The sequence below is a fragment of the Camelina sativa genome, chromosome 14, assembly GCF_000633955.1.
Source record: "Camelina sativa cultivar DH55 chromosome 14, Cs, whole genome shotgun sequence".
Classification (NCBI taxonomy): Eukaryota; Viridiplantae; Streptophyta; class Magnoliopsida; order Brassicales; family Brassicaceae; genus Camelina; species Camelina sativa.
This window is the reverse complement of record NC_025698.1, coordinates 10,521,176-10,538,873: the sequence shown is the minus strand read 5'-3', so window position 1 is coordinate 10,538,873 and position 17,698 is coordinate 10,521,176. Positions and strand designations below refer to the sequence as shown.

At 39.9% G+C, this 17,698-nt stretch overlaps 4 protein-coding genes across 10 annotated transcripts in view; 3 read left to right on the top strand and 1 right to left on the bottom strand.

The window, feature by feature from the left end:
- LOC104740854 lies at window positions 20–2,876 on the bottom strand. 5 transcript variants are annotated; one of them, XM_010461571.2, is made up of 7 exons: window positions 2,478–2,876; window positions 1,760–1,846; window positions 1,505–1,597; window positions 1,331–1,407; window positions 908–1,034; window positions 470–835; window positions 20–112 (listed from the first exon to the last, which is right to left on the bottom strand). In XM_010461571.2, the coding sequence occupies exons 1-7, from the start codon at window positions 2,718–2,720 to the stop codon at window positions 20–22; spliced, it is 1,086 nt and encodes a 361-aa protein (XP_010459873.1). In that variant the 5' UTR covers window positions 2,721–2,876. The 5 variants fall into 5 exon arrangements, with proteins under 5 accessions (XP_010459873.1, XP_010459872.1, XP_010459874.1 ...); XM_010461570.2 differs by having other exon boundaries at window positions 470–829; window positions 2,454–2,870; XM_010461572.2 differs by having other exon boundaries at window positions 1,760–1,840; window positions 2,478–2,867.
- Window positions 3,192–6,429, top strand: LOC104740853. The gene is made up of 7 exons (XM_010461566.2): window positions 3,192–3,373; window positions 4,172–4,509; window positions 4,597–4,665; window positions 5,106–5,210; window positions 5,456–5,575; window positions 5,817–5,906; window positions 6,014–6,429. The coding sequence occupies exons 1-7, from the start codon at window positions 3,226–3,228 to the stop codon at window positions 6,128–6,130; spliced, it is 987 nt and encodes a 328-aa protein (XP_010459868.1). The 5' UTR covers window positions 3,192–3,225; the 3' UTR covers window positions 6,131–6,429.
- LOC104740852 (receptor like protein kinase S.2) lies at window positions 8,153–11,495 on the top strand (the record flags this gene model as incomplete). Its single annotated transcript, XM_010461565.2, is given in 10 exon segments — window positions 8,153–8,271; window positions 8,380–8,477; window positions 8,583–8,832; window positions 8,919–9,638; window positions 9,737–9,985; window positions 10,056–10,219; window positions 10,290–10,369; window positions 10,451–10,598; window positions 10,681–10,830; window positions 10,917–11,495. Coding segments are annotated over 10 exon segments (2,224 nt in total), but the record flags the coding sequence as incomplete, so codon positions are not given.
- LOC104740850 (uncharacterized protein At1g21580-like) overlaps window positions 11,825–17,698 on the top strand; it is a 10,168-nt gene continuing 4,294 nt past the window's right edge. Inside the window, exons 1-3 of one of the 3 annotated variants that reach the window (XM_010461563.2) lie at window positions 11,831–13,221; window positions 13,303–17,157; window positions 17,453–17,648. In XM_010461563.2, the coding sequence (XP_010459865.1) occupies window positions 12,048–13,221; window positions 13,303–17,157; window positions 17,453–17,648 (5,225 nt within the window). In that variant the 5' untranslated portion in view covers window positions 11,831–12,047. Of the gene's footprint in view, window positions 17,158–17,452; window positions 17,649–17,698 lie in introns of all 3 variants that reach the window. The other 2 variants (XM_010461564.2, XM_010461562.2) reach the window with 2 other exon arrangements.

Sequence of the window (17,698 nt, the reverse complement as noted above, 5' to 3'; positions counted from 1 at the left end):
GTGATCCACCTGAAAAATATTAAAACTCACATTCGGCAACCACCTTCTCCAATTCCCTTATGGCTTTCTCGAGGATGGAGATTTTAGACTTCACATTAGAACCATCTCTTTTCTGAGTAGAAGAAACAGGTTATAGCAGAATTACAAAATGAGTTTGATGTGAACTTTGTGGTAAGAAAAATGCCTGGAAGCAAAGATTAAACAGAAAAACCTCCCAGAACCGAGATGGAAACTAGAGAAGAAAACTACTACAGAACCCTTAAATGGATGCCAGCCACATAACGTGGCACATAGTGGCACATAAATACGATCTAATATGCAATAACAGACCGTTATGTCACAGAGATTAAAGGCAATCATTTCGTGGATGTAACATGACAGGCCCCAAAATTACATGTGTACCATAGAATTGAGACCGACCAACTGAGTGTATGCTATGTAATTGAAGACACAGTTGGAATGTACTTACAGACGCTTGACTAGATTGTCTGCTTTTTGCATTTGCCAGCTCATGCATACCATTGTTTTCTTTCTGGCGGACTATTGTTGCCTCTGCAGAAACATTGGGCAGAGATTTTCCTGGCAGGGACTTAGATTGTTGATGTAAGCCTTTGTTGCTGTATTTTTGATGAAGGGCACTAGAGGATCCAGTTTCCTTTGACTTGGGACATGTGTCCTTCTTATTCTGATGATTTGCTCTATCAGAATGCTTCACATCATCCAGAGATAATGAAATATTCGCATCTTGCGCTCCAAAAGGAAAAGGTGGCTCCTGTGTTTTCCTTGCGACATTATACTTTCTCTTCAAAGAGGACCCGGACGCCGTTGACTGATCCTGGACGTCACCATTCGCATAATCAGTCATCGGACTCAAACTCCGACATATTAGTTATCTATTTGATGGTACCTTTCCCCTAGCTGTTAAGGACAACTTGGTGTGTTTATCAGAGACGCCAACGGCATCACCAAATGGTTTTGCTGGATCTTTGCGTCGCCTCTTTTTGGGTTGCTGGTTAGATGTTGTCGAAGGTTCTCTGTTGTAAAAAGGAGTCGGAAATTAGATAACTCATAGATGGAATACAATAGAATATATTTAGGTGAAACTGAGAAAAAATCTTACTCTATCATAATAAGAACCTACATCTATATGAACCATACCAATCACGCTATAGACATTAACTGAGGCAGTAGTACTAAGACTCCCAACCATATTCGACCATCAAATACTTATGACACATTGCCTATTCTAAACATGGTTGAGTAAATGGAAAGTGACTAAGCGACCACAGATAATGAGACGTCAGATATTGAAAAGAGGGAAGAAACTCACATCCGCTCTAACTTTCCTCTATTGACATAAAATCCATCATGTTTAACTGCTGAATTATCAACTTCAAAATACTCATCCTGCCAGGAATAGAGTGAGATAACAAAGATATGATGTCTCAGCTGTCAAGAAAAAACACTTCCCCCGCATAAATCATATGAATATATCAAGACCAACCAGTTCGGCATCATCGATAAATGAATCTTCAGTGTCATACTCATCGTCGTCAGGAGCACCGTCTAACTCTTCCCCATCACTGCTATCATTACCCTGAGAGTAATTTTCTTAAGTAAGCATACACTATTCAGAGATGTGTGAATGCAACAGTGCTAATCCATGGTATGCAAAATGTTGGTGAATGTAAGAAATCAAACATACCACAACCAACCTCCAAAAGAAAAGCGTTTTATGTTGAAACAAAAAGTAGCATACCTTATAGAGCCTCTCTATCTTCTCAATAACAGCGTTGAAACGGTTAGAATGAGGTTGATCGTTCGTTTCAATTTCTGCTGGCTGCCCCTACATTGGATATGTAAATACAGCTGACGACAATGACTTGAGCCCATATTGTATGGGTAAGAAGAATAAACTGTGAGGAAAGCCGCAAGCATACTCTACCTTCTCGAAATGAAAATCTACTATTATATGCTTTAATTGCCTAGTTCTGCTAATTGAACTTTCTCTATATTCTTAACTCATACATCTACAGTTCTCATTGCAACAAACTAAACCAAATTCCTTACGAGATCAAGTATAATTGATGGCATGTTCACATTGATAACAATGAAGTTCGCCTAAAGTAGCTAACAATTAGAAAAGACGCCAAAGATCATATATCAAGTTCCAGACTTTCTTCGTTTAAGGAGTTTGCTTATTGAACTCTAGGCACACAGCACACTGGACGTCAAAGAGCAACGACAACAAAATCCCTCAACCCAATTAACCAATTCAAGCATTTTCCCCAGCAAAAAAATCTGAAAAATCGGTAAAATTAGTAAAGCTCCTGGATAAAACCCTAACATGGAAGACACAGCTCCCAAAACAAAGACAACGCTTAATCCGATAGCAGGAAACGAAACCCACACACAAATAATGCCTACAAGTATATTATATATCCGAGTACAACCATCTCGTGCAACATCAAACTCACTGGCGGTGCAATTCGAGACTCGAGGTTAGGGTTAGCATTAGGAGGCGGATCGGGAACCGAAGCCGATGAACCATTGACCTTACTAGCATCCCTCATAAGCTTCTTCCACGAAACATACGTTGTATCCCCTGGCCGTAGCTCCACCTTAAGTAATTTCCGATCACCAGCCGTCAGAACCTTCGGCGACGCTCTCAACGATTCGCCGCCAATAGAAACCCCACCCGTCTCCTTCACTTCCGACATTAATAATTCGGGTCGGGTCAGTGATCCAGTATCTACTCAACCCCGAATTCGAGACGGCACGATCTGAACCACCAATCAAGAGAAGTGAATTTGGCCGAATCGATTTAGAGAGAACTTAAAACTCAGAGAGAGAGAGATGAAGAAGAAAGTTGCGCGGGATACCAAAAATGAAGGAGACGAATCGAACCGAATCTCAAACCGAAAACCGAATCGAACCGAACCTAAAACCGATTTAGAATAAAAATTATATCCAAAAGCCCTTCTCAATAACTATAATCTTATACTTAAAAATACCAAATAACATATGTCAAAAAGCCTAATTTTAGAATATTAAACTAATTTTGATAAAAACTGAGCAAATTTCTGGTCTTTATAAGTTATAAACCAAAATATATCCGAACCGGAATCTATCTAAATCAAAAATAAACCGAACCGATAATATTGTTAGAATATCTAATCCTGTGAGCATTTTAGAACACTCTCTGTGAGCTTTTATCTCCTTCCCATGGCGTCTTCGGCCGCTTCTCTTTCCTTATCTCTACTCTCATTCACCTTAAAACCACCGTCTCCCTCCGCCACGCAGCGGCAATTCGCGTTATTCAGAAACGACTGTTGTTTCGCGCCTTTGACACTCAAATCCCGCCGCGGACATGGTATCATCGTTAAAGTAGACGACGTCGACGGCGATGGAGGTGGACAGGACGAGTACGACATGGATGACGAGGAAGTGGAGGAAGTTGACAACAAGAAGGACTATGACGTAGAGTACGACCCCTTGGCCGCCGCGATAGCTGCTTCAGGCGGTGGTGGTGACGGAGATATCGCTTTTGTGCAGAGCAAGAGCTTTATATCGACGCAAGGATGGGACTCGGATATGGTGGTTGATTACAGGATAAACGAAGACGAGTTTCATAAAATCAGCTTGATGGATTGTGATTTCTTTATCAGAAAACCGCCTGATCCAGATAACGATGTTTATGATTTCAGGGAGGTGTGTGAGTTCAATGACTCGAATTGCTCGTTTTATTCGGTTTCTCTAGTTATTGAGTTCATTTTTTTCAACTATAAACGGCGTTTTTCGTTTTGTTTTGTGGCTGCAGATGTATGTTACTCCTCCGGATACAGATATTTACTCAATTCCGAGAGTTCTTGCTCCAATGCCTCAAAAGGTTAGTCATTTTATCCTTACCAGTTGTTGTTTTTACATCCAAGGTTTATCAATCAGTAATTTGGTTTTGGTGCTAATAATGGCTTGGTTAATTTTGTTACAATACAGTATATTCGATGTGCAATGAGTGACTATGGATGTTACAATGTCACTGAACCACCTATTGATGCTCCCCGAGATCCACTGTACAAATCTGAGAGGGAGATATCCAAGGTACAACATATTGGACCTTGTCCCATACATTGATGTTAAAACCATCAGGTTGTTGATGAAGGGATTCNTGGTATCATCGTTAAAGTAGACGACGTCGACGGCGATGGAGGTGGACAGGACGAGTACGACATGGATGACGAGGAAGTGGAGGAAGTTGACAACAAGAAGGACTATGACGTAGAGTACGACCCCTTGGCCGCCGCGATAGCTGCTTCAGGCGGTGGTGGTGACGGAGATATCGCTTTTGTGCAGAGCAAGAGCTTTATATCGACGCAAGGATGGGACTCGGATATGGTGGTTGATTACAGGATTAACGAAGAGGAGTTTCATAAAATCAGCTTGATGGATTGTGATTTCTTTATCAGAAAACCGCCTGATCCAGATAACGATGTTTATGATTTCAGGGAGGTGTGTGAGTTCATTCAATGTCTCGAATTGCTCGTTTTGTTCGGTTTCTCTAGTTCCTGGGTTCATTTGTTTGTTTTGTGGATGCAGATGTATGCTACTCCTCCGGATACAGATATTTACTCAATTCCGAGAGTTCTTGCTCCAATGCCTCAAAAGGTTAGTCATTTTATCCTTACCAGATTGTTGTTTTTGTAATGCCTAATGCTTTCTTTAGCAAAGATAAATGTTTTCTTGTTCGATTGCTAATTCATCCTATTCACCTTCACTCTACCCTGTAATTGGTAATTGTATACAATATGTTATCTTATCTACACTGAGCTGTACAAGTTTGCTGTTATTTCTAGACTGAAATTTTGAACTAAGAAACTCAAAAAGTGTTGTAAATGGTAAGAGATTTTGCCACCATTTACTCACTTAGTATAATCAGAAACCGAGAGTGTGGCAGATGGGTGTTTGTTCGACCACTTTCCCTATCATACTGGTCAATGTTGTACACTTTTGCTATTGATGTTTGTGTATGTTTTACATCCAAGCTTTATCTATCAGTAATTTGGGTTGGTGCTAATAATGGCTTGGTTAATTATGTTACAATACAGTATATTCGATGTGCAATGAGTGACTATGGATGTTACAATGTCACGGAACCACCTATTGATGCTCCCCGAGATCCACTGTACAAATCTGAGAGGGAGATATCCAAGGTACATATTGGACCATGTCCCATACATTGATGTTAAAACCATCAGGTCTTTGATGCAGGGATTTTTGAGCAACATGTATTAACAAGGAAGCACTTAGTTTTGATTTAGCAACATTTTTGGAAACCACACCAGGAAATATGTTATATAACTCGTTAAGGATGAAATCAACGCGAAACTGCTTAGTTTAGTTTAGTAGTTACAGTTTCTGTTACAAGTTGTCTTTATCATGTTTATATGTTATGTAGGTTTTCTTGACAAAGCATTACCGGAACAGAAGGACAAACGACCAAGAATTTGTTCTAGATCTTGAAGAGATCTATGTTATTGATTCCAAGACAAAGTCAATCACCAGAGCCAGAGTTCTGGTATGACCGATTTGTACCTTTCAATTTTTATGTGATCATTATGAACCAATTGGGTGTTCTTGATGTTTTTGACATATTCCCTTATGCTATTACACTAATACAATGCTGGTTTACATTAGTATTATATCTACTCTAGTTATGAATCATATAGCTTGAGTTATAAGTTCTTGAGACACTCTGCATAGCTCAAAGCTGTGATGAAAATCTTCCTTCCCATGTTAAAAGTTTTAGATTGTTTCAGGTGACAGTTCCGGGAGGAAGAAAAAGGGATAGAAAGGATGACTTGCTCGTGATACGCGATAACGGAACCTCCTTTAAAATCATACATGCGGTAGCTTTTCGTTTCCACATCCATTTCATCTGGCAGTCATGTGTAGTCCTTCACCTAAGCTTTCTTACTCATCTTCACTCTATGTTTATTGATTTTGCTTCTTTCAGGGGGAAAGAGATGATCCGACAACGGTAATAGAAAGGGAAGAGTGGACCAAGACCCGAGAAGACATGGAGAAACATCTCAGGAAGCTACGAGACTTCAGTGTCTCGAATTGGTTCTAAAAACCCCCAAGAGACAATGATAAAAAAATCTCCCCGGGATGGAATATGAGAGCAGGTGATGTTAATGGATGATACGGTGGAAGGTCGAAGATGTCTTCTTCCATAGTAGACAAATTTTTTGACCTCAGGGTACTTCACTAGCAGCAGAGTTGAATGCGTTATTAGATGATATGGGTTTGGGCTCTAGAAAGTGTGTGTAGATGCAAGTTGGATGGAGTATAACATTCGATGACTAGAGAAGCTAGCTTATTTTGCAAACTTTTAGGTATTTAATTCAAGTTTTCAATTGATTATGATGATGGCTTTGGTATTATTCTTGTGAGGAGATATTAGTCATATCCAAGATTGGAACAACAAAGTGTTTGCAAGTGGGATGGTGGTGTGATAAACACTTGAGTCAGTACGCAGCATGGCTATTGGATCTTAGCCGGCGTGTCGTTTTTGGGGGATACGAATCTTACTAAAACGGCAGGTAGTTTGTTATAATATCCTCGATCCCGTGATTTATCACATCACATGACTTCAAAAGCGACACGTGGACGGTATAATGTTTGGTCGATTGGGATTTCACGTGAGTGGGATGACATTTGTCAACGTCGCCGACAGAGCAGTTATGTTCTTGTGGGTGGTTCCATCGGCCCATTCTGTGACCACCGAACATTAACTTCCCCCATTTCAGTTATTTTTTCTTTTTTTTTTTTTTCTTATACAAAGTATTTACGTTTCTTGTAAATTTACAAGAATTACGTACTTGGAATGACACCTAAAATGAAACAAAATACACCAAGTTACCAACGATTCCGTAATCGATTTCAGGACTTCGTTAGACGTTAGGTTATATTAGTTGTAAACAATGAATGTGTTTAATATTATGGAACAAAATTTTGGTTCTATACAATTCAATTTAGTTGAAGGATTTAGGCACGTTACAATCGAAGTCAACTGAAATTTGAAAATGATGAATGTATGAACTATGAATGCATACATTCATAGAACTGTACATGCTAGCTACTATTGACACTCTTGGCAGGTTGGAACACAAATTTACACGTTACAAGTGTAATAATACATTAATAATCATCTGCAGAAAACCAAAAAGATGTGTAATAGATATATCGAATACAAATAAAATTGCACGATTAAATAGAGGAGATTGACATGAGACAGATTAGTCAAAAATGGAATCATAATAACGATAAGGTACGTGCAACAAACCGTTGAATATGTAAATAATAAAGTAGGTATGGTCTTCGTGGCCTACAATCTCAAAGTATCTTTGAATCTTCAACTTACCTATTAAAATACATACACAATAGACAAGGAATGCATTAATCATATAGAAACAAAGGAATAAGAATCATACATATGAAAAGTCTTTATGATAGATAGCATAATTTGTTATCTTATTGCCTCCTCATTTATGGTTTTATACATGGCACAATGTTCTATTAACCGATAACGGTGGACCTTATTCGCCGTATCTAATACGTACATTTGCAATATAATTTGATGTATGTATTAATCGAATAGAGAGAACAGAGAATAAATAACGTTGTAACAAATAATGTTTATTTCATGAATATATCTGAAATTTTTAAAGATTTTGATATTTTTGTTAGGTTGATATTTATTAATGAGAGAGTGTGCAGTGTGTAGACTAAAAATATTATTTTATCAAGTGGAAAAAAAAAAAAAAAAAAAAATTCTAAATTGTCTGCTCCTCCTCCGTTCCTTTTTTTGATTTTTGGAATTTTATGTTCCACCATTCTTATACTCTTCTCTCTTTCTCAGAAGCTGCAAAACCAAAAAACTAAAGCCGCATGAGAGTGTGAGAGAGATTGAGAATTCTCCTTTGCGAGCAGTCCGATGATACTTGTGTCTCCAGGAATCATCACCCTACTTTCCTACAAGGCTACAACGTATTCATTTAAGATTCTGACAAAAACATTTTGAGGAAACTGGACGAGTGAGTAATATAAGAGCAGAGATGGCTGAAAACGGCGTCGTTCCAGGAGGAGGGGGGCGTAACGTTATGGTAGGCGTGAAGTTCGATGAGTCGAGCAATGAGCTGCTTGATTGGGCTTTGGTCAAGGTCGCTGAACCGGGTGATACCGTAATCGCTCTTCATATTCTCGGCAATGGTATTATCACTTTTTTTTGTTTCCTTTCTTCTAAGATTAACGAATTAAAGCTACGATTTTTGGAAAATGGGTTTTTCGTGTTTACTCTCTTTGTTTTGATTTTTGTAGAGATCGTTGATCGAGCAGACAACTCTTCGCTTATCTCTATTGTTAAGAATTTTGACTCTTTTCTTGAAGTCTATGAAGGTTTCTGCACACTGAAACAGGTTTAATAATTTAAAGTCATGCCTTTTGTTTTTTTTTGTTCTCTGTTTTTAGCTGATGAATGAATTCAACAGTCTTTAATGTGATTACTTGGAAATGTTGAATAGGTGGAGTTGAAGTTGAAATTGTCCCGGGGTTCTTCTTCTCGAAAGATTCTAGTTAGAGAAGCAAAATTGTGTTCTGCATCCAAAGTAGTGGTTGGAATCTCCAAACGTTATCATACAATTCATTCATCTGTCTCAGTGGCTAAGTACTTGGCCAGAAAAGTATCAAAAAATTGCTGTGTTCTGGCTGTTGACAAGGGGAAAGTGATGTTTCAGAAATATGGTTCCTCATCCATCATTCATCAATCTCAAGGTTTGACCTTTACCATATGAGTTTCCAAACTTTTGTATGTGATGATTTGTATCTGTGTTTAAAACTTGGACATTGGTTTGTCATAGGAAAAAACGATGCTCGTAGGACCACTTTGTCTAATTTCTTTCAGATGCCCGCCACACTGAGAAAGAATACCAAAGTAGTAAACCATCCCGAGGAGGAAGAGGAAGAGTCGGAGGAGGATCATTGTAATGGCCAGAGTCTACGGCGTTCTTTAGTGTCTGCATGCCTTGGGAATTGCTCGGTTCGTGATATGAATTCTATGCCTTCTGGATCCGCTAGTTCTGATTGTGATCAAGATGATAATGCGCATTTCCACAAGGCAATGGCGCTTGTGCCTGCTAAGTTTCCAGAAGATTTGAACCGATTCATTACTATGCTGGTAAAGGAACTTCCTGAATTTAGACCAGGTTGGCCTTTGCTTTGTCGTGTAGCCCCTTCAGATGTATTAGCTTCTGCTCCGCGAAGCTCTTCGTTCAGAAAGATACCAGTTGTCCAATGGGTGCTGAAGCTGCCTTCTAGGACCAATTCTGTTGTTGGAGACACTAAGCAGATTGGTTTTGATTCTTCAAAATCTGAAGATAGTAAGCTTTTGTCTAGCTTCAACACTGAAAGTGGAGCAATTTCTCCTGATGATAATGATTCTACGTTCGTGAAATGTTCTCTTGATTGTAGCTCAAGTAGATTCCCAGAGGATGTGGATGATCTTCGGGCGAGGATATCCACATCTTGCCAGTTTTTTAAGTACAAGGAACTTGTGTCAGTGACATCCAATTTCTGTGCTGGTTCGTTCCTCTCCTCTCATATTCAAGCTATATAATTTCTTTAGACTCTTTTCATTTGCCTTTTGTCTTAACTAATAAACGGCAATTTATGTTTTCAGATAATTTCATCGGAAAAGGAGGCAACAGCCGGGTTTTTAGAGGTTACCTGCCAAATGGAAGAGAGGTTGCAGTGAAAATTCTCAAGCAAACCGAATGTGTGTTGAAGGATTTTGTGGCAGAGATTGACATCATCACAACCTTACACCATAAAACCGTTATTTCACTCTTAGGCTATTGCTTTGAAAACCATAACCTATTACTAGTATACAATTATCTCTCGAGAGGGAGCCTTGAAGAGAATCTTCACGGTAAGCCTCTAACTTTGTAGCCTGCAGATTTTATTATGCTCTTTTCTAACAAAACACGGTTTTACATTAGGCAACAAGAAGGACCTGGTTGCATTTCGTTGGAATGAGAGATATAAGGTGGCTGTGGGAATAGCTGAGGCGTTGGACTATCTGCATAACAGTGCTCCACAACCTGTCATTCACAGAGATGTTAAGTCATCAAATATATTATTGTCTGATGATTTTGAGCCACAGGTAAGATTCTTTTAGTATCACATCAAAGAGGAAAACTGTGTGATGCTAAGAAGGTATGTCTTGTTCACAGCTTTCTGATTTTGGGCTTGCAAAGTGGGCGTCGCTATCTACAACTCAGATAATCTGCTCCGATATTGCAGGAACCTTTGGGTGAGTAAAAAAAAAGAGAGACAAATTATGATGATGTTGCGTGAAAGTTGTAAGAGATTACTTATATGTTTCTTGGTGCAGCTATTTAGCTCCAGAGTACTTTATGTATGGCAAGATGAACAATAAGATAGATGTCTATGCATACGGTGTTGTACTCCTCGAGCTTCTTTCTGGACGAAAACCAGTTAATAGTGAATCTCCAAAGGCTCAAGAGAGTCTTGTTATGTGGGTACGTAGTTTGAAAAGTTATTACATTGAAAGTTCTAAGCTTTCTCTGCTACTACTAAACAGATATTTATGTACACGTGCAGGCGAAGACGATTCTGGATAACAAAGAATATTCTCAACTATTGGACCCAAGTTTGCAAGATGACAGCAAAGGCGACCAGATGGAGAGGTTGGCATTAGCAGCCACTCTTTGTATAAGACATAACCCTCAATCTAGGCCTGAAATGGGAATGGTGAGTTATTTTTATTTAATCCTCTATTTCATTCCCAACTGAGTATAGACGTGGTTACTAACATGACATGTCTTGTGAAAATGCAGGTACTAAAGCTTCTTAACGGTGACGCGGAGATGCTAAAATGGGCAAAGCTACAAGTTAACAACCCTTTAGAGGATTCAAAGGTACTCAAGGACGAGAAATTGTGGAGGTCTAATCTGCAGTCACATCTCAACCTAGCATTCCTCGACATGGAAGATGACTCTCTCTCCATGGGAAGCATCGAGCAAGGCATCTCCGTGGAAGGTTATCTTAAAGGCAGAACAAGTCCTTCATCGAGCTTCAACTGAGCCGTTTTTGTTCACTACAAGAAATCACAATTGCCAAAACTGTCCAAGGTGAAGATGGTGAAGAAAATGGGTTCTCTTTGTGTGGGTGTAAAGTCTAAAGTGTATATATGAAAAAGCATATTTCTTTTCATTTTGGATGGGTCATGGGCGGTGGATGAGAGGTGGATTTGTGGGTTTTATAAGCCCTCCTCCCTCCCTATGTTGCAGCTTTCCAATGTTTGGAGTGTTTCCTGCAAAAATCTTTTTTGGGGCAACATAGACAAGTAACTTTTATTCCTTGATCCTGAATAATTACTCGGAAGGGATCAAAGTGAATTTTTTCTTGCATGTGAACGTGCCCGGTGTCCTAGACTCTCTCAATACCATTATCAATAGAAAACATTACATTATCTTGTTGAAATAATAATAATAGCGTTTATTCGTCAGAGTGCCTATCACAATCTTGAACAGATTTTGGCAATCTTATCTCAACTCTAAGCAAAGTCTGAGTCAATCAATCTATTCTGTGGTATAAGATGATAAGTATCTTCCTGTCCTATATGAAACGTTCATCTGCGTTTGAAAGCAACGGACACGATGAAGTACAACGAATATGATTTATTGACTTCACTCGGCCCATAAATGGGCCCAATAAGATTAGGGGAAAACAAGAGTCTGCACGTTGCAACGAAGAAGAAGAAGAAGATATAAAAACCGGATTTGCCGCAAATCGCCGCGTTTCGACGATTCGAGAAGTAGATTTTTTTTTATAATAATTCGTGTGTACAATAATCCTATTTTTATCGCCGTTTTCGTGTTGTTGCGTGCGTTTTATTATCGTCATCGGTCATCAGAAGAAGAAGAAGAAGACGCGGTTCCAAAAAGATCTGAAAATTTCAATCAGCCATGGATTCTTCTTCTCATTACAATCCTACCTACGATCCATGGAATTCTTCTTACTCTCCTCATCCTCCTTCTGCTCCTCTCCTTCCGCCGCCGCCGCCGTTACCTCCTCCTCCTCAATCTCATCCCGATAGCCCTAATTTTTATGCTCTATCAACCCAGAGCAATGGTCAGCGTCAGGATTACCACCACCAACAATACTCTCATCATCGCCAAGATCTTCCTCCTAATCCGGCGCCTTCTTCTTCTTATTACTCTCACCATCCGCCGCCGCCGCTTCAGCAGCAAAATCAGCCACCACCGTTACAGCAGCACCAACAGCAACAGCAGCATCCTCAATACATTCCTCAGCAAGTTAGCTATGAGCCTCAAAGGATATCGCAGCCGTTGTCATCCAGTATCCAGTGTACGGAATCGCGAGATATTGCTCAGACTGATTGGGCTCGGTTCAATGAAAAAAAAAGGCATGATTCATGGACAGTGGATGCTTCTCAAAGTCGAATCCGAGTGGATGATGGTCCAATAGGCCGTAACTATCAGTATGACTATAGCCGCTCGTCCAGGGATTCTTCGGGTGTTGGCAGTAATCGTGCTTTAGATGGTAGTTCTAGGTCTAAAGATGAGTTTCGTAATCTTGGATATGTTAGAAAAGAATCTGGAGCCACAAGGATAGAGGGTAATTATCAAGACCGTGGTCAGTTGAAATCAGAATCCGGTAGATATTTTAGGGGTTTAGATGAGGGAAATAGGGTTTTACCTCCAAGTGTTGGTTATGGCAGTGAAGGACATGGTGTTAGTGTTACATTCAGTCGCAATATGACTAGGTCATCCGCAAGCCATGAGGGGACTAGAAACCAGAGATGGGATGAAGCGCGTAATGGAGGGAGGACTCTGCATCCCCGGAGAAAGGATGATTATTATCATTCTGAGATAGAACACTATATTGACCGTGGAAGAAGAGAGGAGAGCAATGAGTTGAATCGAACACCCAGGAAACAAACCCAGAAGAAGAGTGCTCTGCTAAGGCTTGAAACTCCAAGATCCTATCAAAACAGCAGAGAGAATGATCGGTCTCGGCAACATAATCATCATAACGGGAAAAGGTTTAACTCTAACTCGTATAGGGGTAAGGAACACTTGGGTCATTCTGATCGTGGACTGGTGGAGAAGCAAAGAGGTAGAACTCCAGTGGATCTTGATGTTTCATTTAAATCGAACGTTCTGGTAGCTAAGCCCGTAGCATCACCTGCTAATGCAGGTATCCGTTCCGGCACGTCTGTGACACCTAGGTCTAGTAAAGCTAAAAGAGCATTGCTTTCTGAAAAAAATGAAAAGGCTTCATTAACTGAAGGAGATGGAATGTTGAGAACCCATTTGTCATTTGAGGCATCGGTTTCTGAGGGCTATAGACAGTCTAGTAGGCAAACTACTGCATCTGAAATTGAAAAAGAGCCTGACAATCCCTCAATTCAAGCTTCCAGTGATTCCGGAGGTAAGCTAAACCAAGTCAGGTTTGTTGATGGTGTCGTTCAGGACAGCAAAGTCAGAATTTCTGATACAGATCCTGAAGCTTCAACTCATGGTAGTGAAGCAAAAATTCGTAGTAATGTACATGCTGCAGAAAAGGCCGCTAGTTATTTTGAGACTTTAAAAGTAGAGGCCAAGGATGATATTAATGGGAAACATGATAGCAATATAGAAGCTTGCTCCGCTGTGGCAGATGTTATTGATAACCAAAGTATAATGAAGTCCCATGAAGATGTGTTGGACAGAACGAGCACAGGTGAAGCTCTCATCTCGAAGGTCATGGAGAAGGATGAAATCATGAAGACAAAGACAAAAATCAATATGTCTCCTGTTAAAGTACCTGTATCATGGCCAACAGCCGTTGATCTTTCTGGGTGTTCTGAAGGAGATATTCATTTTGCTGGTAAGCCCATGTGCAGTGTTGGGTCTCAACATTGTGAAGACGAGGACATGGACTGTATACCATCAAGGAATTTACCAATGATGGAGGTAAATACTGGGTATGAAGTAAGAAAACCTATTAGTTCATCTGATGGATCTTTGGGTTATCAAGAGAAGGATTTTCAGAACTCATCTGTAAATGCATCCACCTATTTTAATAGAGACGATCCTGTTGGTCAGGTGTTAGCAAAGTCAGATGTTGGTGGTATCGAAGTTGACAACAAGATGATCAATAAAAATGTAGATTTCTTGTCTCCTGAAAATGACTCCTCTAGGGGTCTCCACATGGGTCTGGTTTCCCCTGCCACTCTGGATAATGCTAATGTTTCAATTGATCTTGCTAATGCCAATAAAAGTTCTTCAGGGGGCCTCGCTAATGCTAACAGTTGTACTGTTGGGACGCTTATCAATACTGTGGTCGAGTCACCTGATATGAGTGTAGATTCGGAGATGGAAAGTAAAAGTCCTCGTCGCTGCGAAAAGTCAGCTAATTTATCAGTTGAGATTGAGAATGTTAGCAGAAAAAAAAACATGGAAACTACGCCTCTTAATATTGCTGCAGAAATGGTTGACTATATGGACAGTGATGAAGGTAAACAGATGTGTGTAAACGACTCTTCATCTCTGACAAAGTTTACAGTAAAGGGATCATCAAATGTGTTGCCTGTGGAGAAGACTGATGGCTGTTCGCATAGTGATGAATCAGATGTAGCTATGGCAGTACCATCTGAGGTGTGTATGGAAAATGTAAGTACTGAGAGACTTGTCCGCGTTGAAGATCTGGTTTCGAAAACTCATCATCCTCCAGAAATTCCTTCTGTAGATCAGTTTAATGGTACAGATAGTCGAGATTTGAAAGATTGTTTATCGGAGCCAAATGTTTCTCTTAGCAAAGATCTTACTGATTGTGCGAGTGAGAGTCTTGTTGAGCGCGGCGTTAGCCAGAGTGCTGCAACATTTTGTGATAAATTACCTAGCTTGTCTGCTTTCATAACTGAAACAAATCCTGCAGTTGGAATGAATGGTATGTCTGGTAATGAAACAGTTGCGGATACTGAATCTAGTGTCCAAGAAATTCAACCATGTACAACAGTATGCAAGTTGTTTCCTGAAGATCGTTTGGAATGTGGATCATCTGGTGCAATTGGTTCTGTCCGGAATCTCTCTGCGGATAAAAATCTGGAAAAGGATCCTTCAAAGGTCAGTTCTTGCTTAGTATCCGATAGTTCTGTTAGTCCTTGTGATATTTCTCCCTTGGTGGTAGTGAATGAACATATACAAAACAAAACATCTATTCAAGCTAATTACAGTGATTCTCAAGGTGCCATCATGCATAAGGAAAATGATTGTGCTGAAAGCATTGAGGTAGAAGAGAAAGCGAAGCCTTCTGGTGGAACTGGTGGAACTTCTAAGTACAGCACTCCGGGAACTAATATTATTGCTGGTAGTGGGGACTCAATGCATTCATGTGATTCTTTGTCCAGCTCATCAAGGCGGAACTTCCGGCAGATACGGAGTGAAGTTCATGTGGTAAATGCAAATAGCAAAGATAAAGAGAAACCCAAGCCTTCTGGTGGTACTTCTAAGTACAAAACCTCAGGAACTGATATTGTTGCTGTTAGGAGGGATTCAGTGTTTCCATGTGATTCTCTACCCAGCTCGCCAAGGCAGTGCAGAAAGATACGGAGTGAAATTCATGTTGCTTCCATGGTTGATGAAACTTCTAAGCACAGAACTCCAGGAACTGATATTATCGCTGGTAGTGGAGATTCAGTGTTTCCAAGTAATGAAACTAGCAAAGGTAAAGAGAGTCAAAAAGGAGATAGCCTTTTAGATCGTTTACAAGAGCAAATCATGACCTCTCATGAGGTAACCCAGCCAGGTAGTTCTTTGGCGCATTTTGATTTAGTTGTGAAGCCAAATGGTGATCCAATAGAGAAGCTGTTTGATATAACTTCTAATGTTGGCTCTCAAGAAAATGACTCACTGAACAGTGCTCAGACTGGTATATGTGATGGTGAAGCGTTATTATCTGATGGAAAAGTTTCTGGAACTGAAATTCCTGGTGATTCAGGTGTACGTGTGTCCAGATCATACTCACATGCGGATGTGAAATTTGCATTGACCCATGTTAAAGATCATGTAGTCTCTGTGCCACATCGGGATTTCCAAAGTATGACATCTATGAGTTCTAAGTATGAAATAGAAAAGAGGAAAAAGAAATCCAACTACCCTACTCAAAAAAGTTGTCGCAGTTCACTGCCTGTTGTGTCTGAAGCTAAGAAAAATGCTAACCCTCCGATTCATATCACGAAGCGTCACACTTGGCATCGAAAGTCCGATACTTCTCCTTCTTCTTTTGTAGCTGCCAAGCCTTTGTCGTCGACTTTGCCTACAAAACAGATTTTTCCCAAAGTGACTGCCCAATCTAGTAGTAGTTATGTACGTAAAGGGAATAGTCTTCTTCGAAAACCCCCACATGGTTCTCCTGGTGTTGCCCTTGGAATGCCTTCATCTGCTATCCAGTTTAATAATTTCACTGTCGAAGACAAAAGCACGGGATCTTCCAGTATGGTTGATGTTGATAACATTTCTTCTCTTGTTAACAATGGAAAAATACTTACTCTTGAGAAGCAGTCAAAGCCTCCCTCAGACAGCAGCACTTCCAAAGTATCAAATGCCATTGATACTTCATCAGGAAAATGTGCATTATCTTGCAGCATGGATCACCTTACCACCGGTTTACCTGAGTCTATCATGGATTCTGTTACATCCGGAGAAGCTAATGTTCCACACTCTGGTGGGGATATATTCAAGACATCTGACACACTAATTCAGACAGGTTACGCTTCAGATTGCCAGCAGAAGAGAAATCCGCCTAACTTGGATTCTCTAAATTTGAAACAAATGGTATATGTCAAGAGAAAGGCAAATCAGTTGGTTGCGGCTTCAGATATTCATGGTGTAAGTATTAACCAGATTTCTCCCTCTGATGGGTACTTTAAGCGAAGTAAAAATCAGCTAGTAAGAAATTCAGAGAGCTTTGTCAATCAGTCACTTTCCTTGCCTGATGATGCTTTAGATACACGATCAGCTGCAAACATGGTTTCGGAAAGATCTTCTAGCTCAGCATTCTCTGACTCTGGTATGTAAAGCGAAGTAAAATATCTCAGCGCATGTTCAACATCTTATTAGGAATATTTAAATTGATTCTGCTATGCATGTTTTGTTAGGAGATCCTAAGCAGTGGATGGTTTTTCTTGGAAAAAGAAAAGGAATAAGTTGTTTGCTCTGGCATAGTCCTTTTCATTTTTTCGAGAATAATCTGTCCACTGTTGCATATCAGATTCCCTTTTCATATATGCTTGTTTTATTTTATTGTTATTCGGTTCGTTTATCATAACAAAAGTAAAACATGTAGTAATCTTTTCTACTGGCAGCTGGCATGGGACCATATAAGCAATCAAAGTTTTCTCTGGTTTGGACACAAAATGATCAGCAGCCAAGAAAGCCCATAGCTCACATGCGATATCAGAAGATTTTGCCACAACTTGTTCCTTGGAAAAGAGTGACATACTGGAGAAGATTAATGAATTCAGTGTCGGCTTACCGAAATGGTTCTTTTTCCAACATTAGGTATGTTAGCATCTAAAAGTGCTTATATACTCCTTGAGCTGCAACTCTTT

Bases quoted from the DNA above. Each gene is read 5' to 3' on its own strand.
- LOC104740853 (XM_010461566.2), top strand. From the start codon at position 3,226: ATGGCGTCTTCGGCCGCTTCTCTTTCCTTATCTCTACTCTCATTCACC. The intron at 4,510-4,596 runs GTGTGTGAGTTC...TTGTGGATGCAG, and splicing joins ATGTTTATGATTTCAGGGAG to ATGTATGCTACTCCTCCGGA. The intron at 5,907-6,013 runs GTAGCTTTTCGT...TGCTTCTTTCAG, and splicing joins CCTTTAAAATCATACATGCG to GGGGAAAGAGATGATCCGAC.
- LOC104740854 (XM_010461567.2), bottom strand. From the start codon at position 2,720: ATGTCGGAAGTGAAGGAGACGGGTGGGGTTTCTATTGGCGGCGAATCG. The intron at 1,847-2,453 runs GTTGTACTCGGA...TATCCAATGTAG, and splicing joins GTTTGATGTTGCACGAGATG to GGGCAGCCAGCAGAAATTGA. The intron at 1,408-1,504 runs GTTGGTCTTGAT...TATTCCTGGCAG, and splicing joins TTATCGATGATGCCGAACTG to GATGAGTATTTTGAAGTTGA.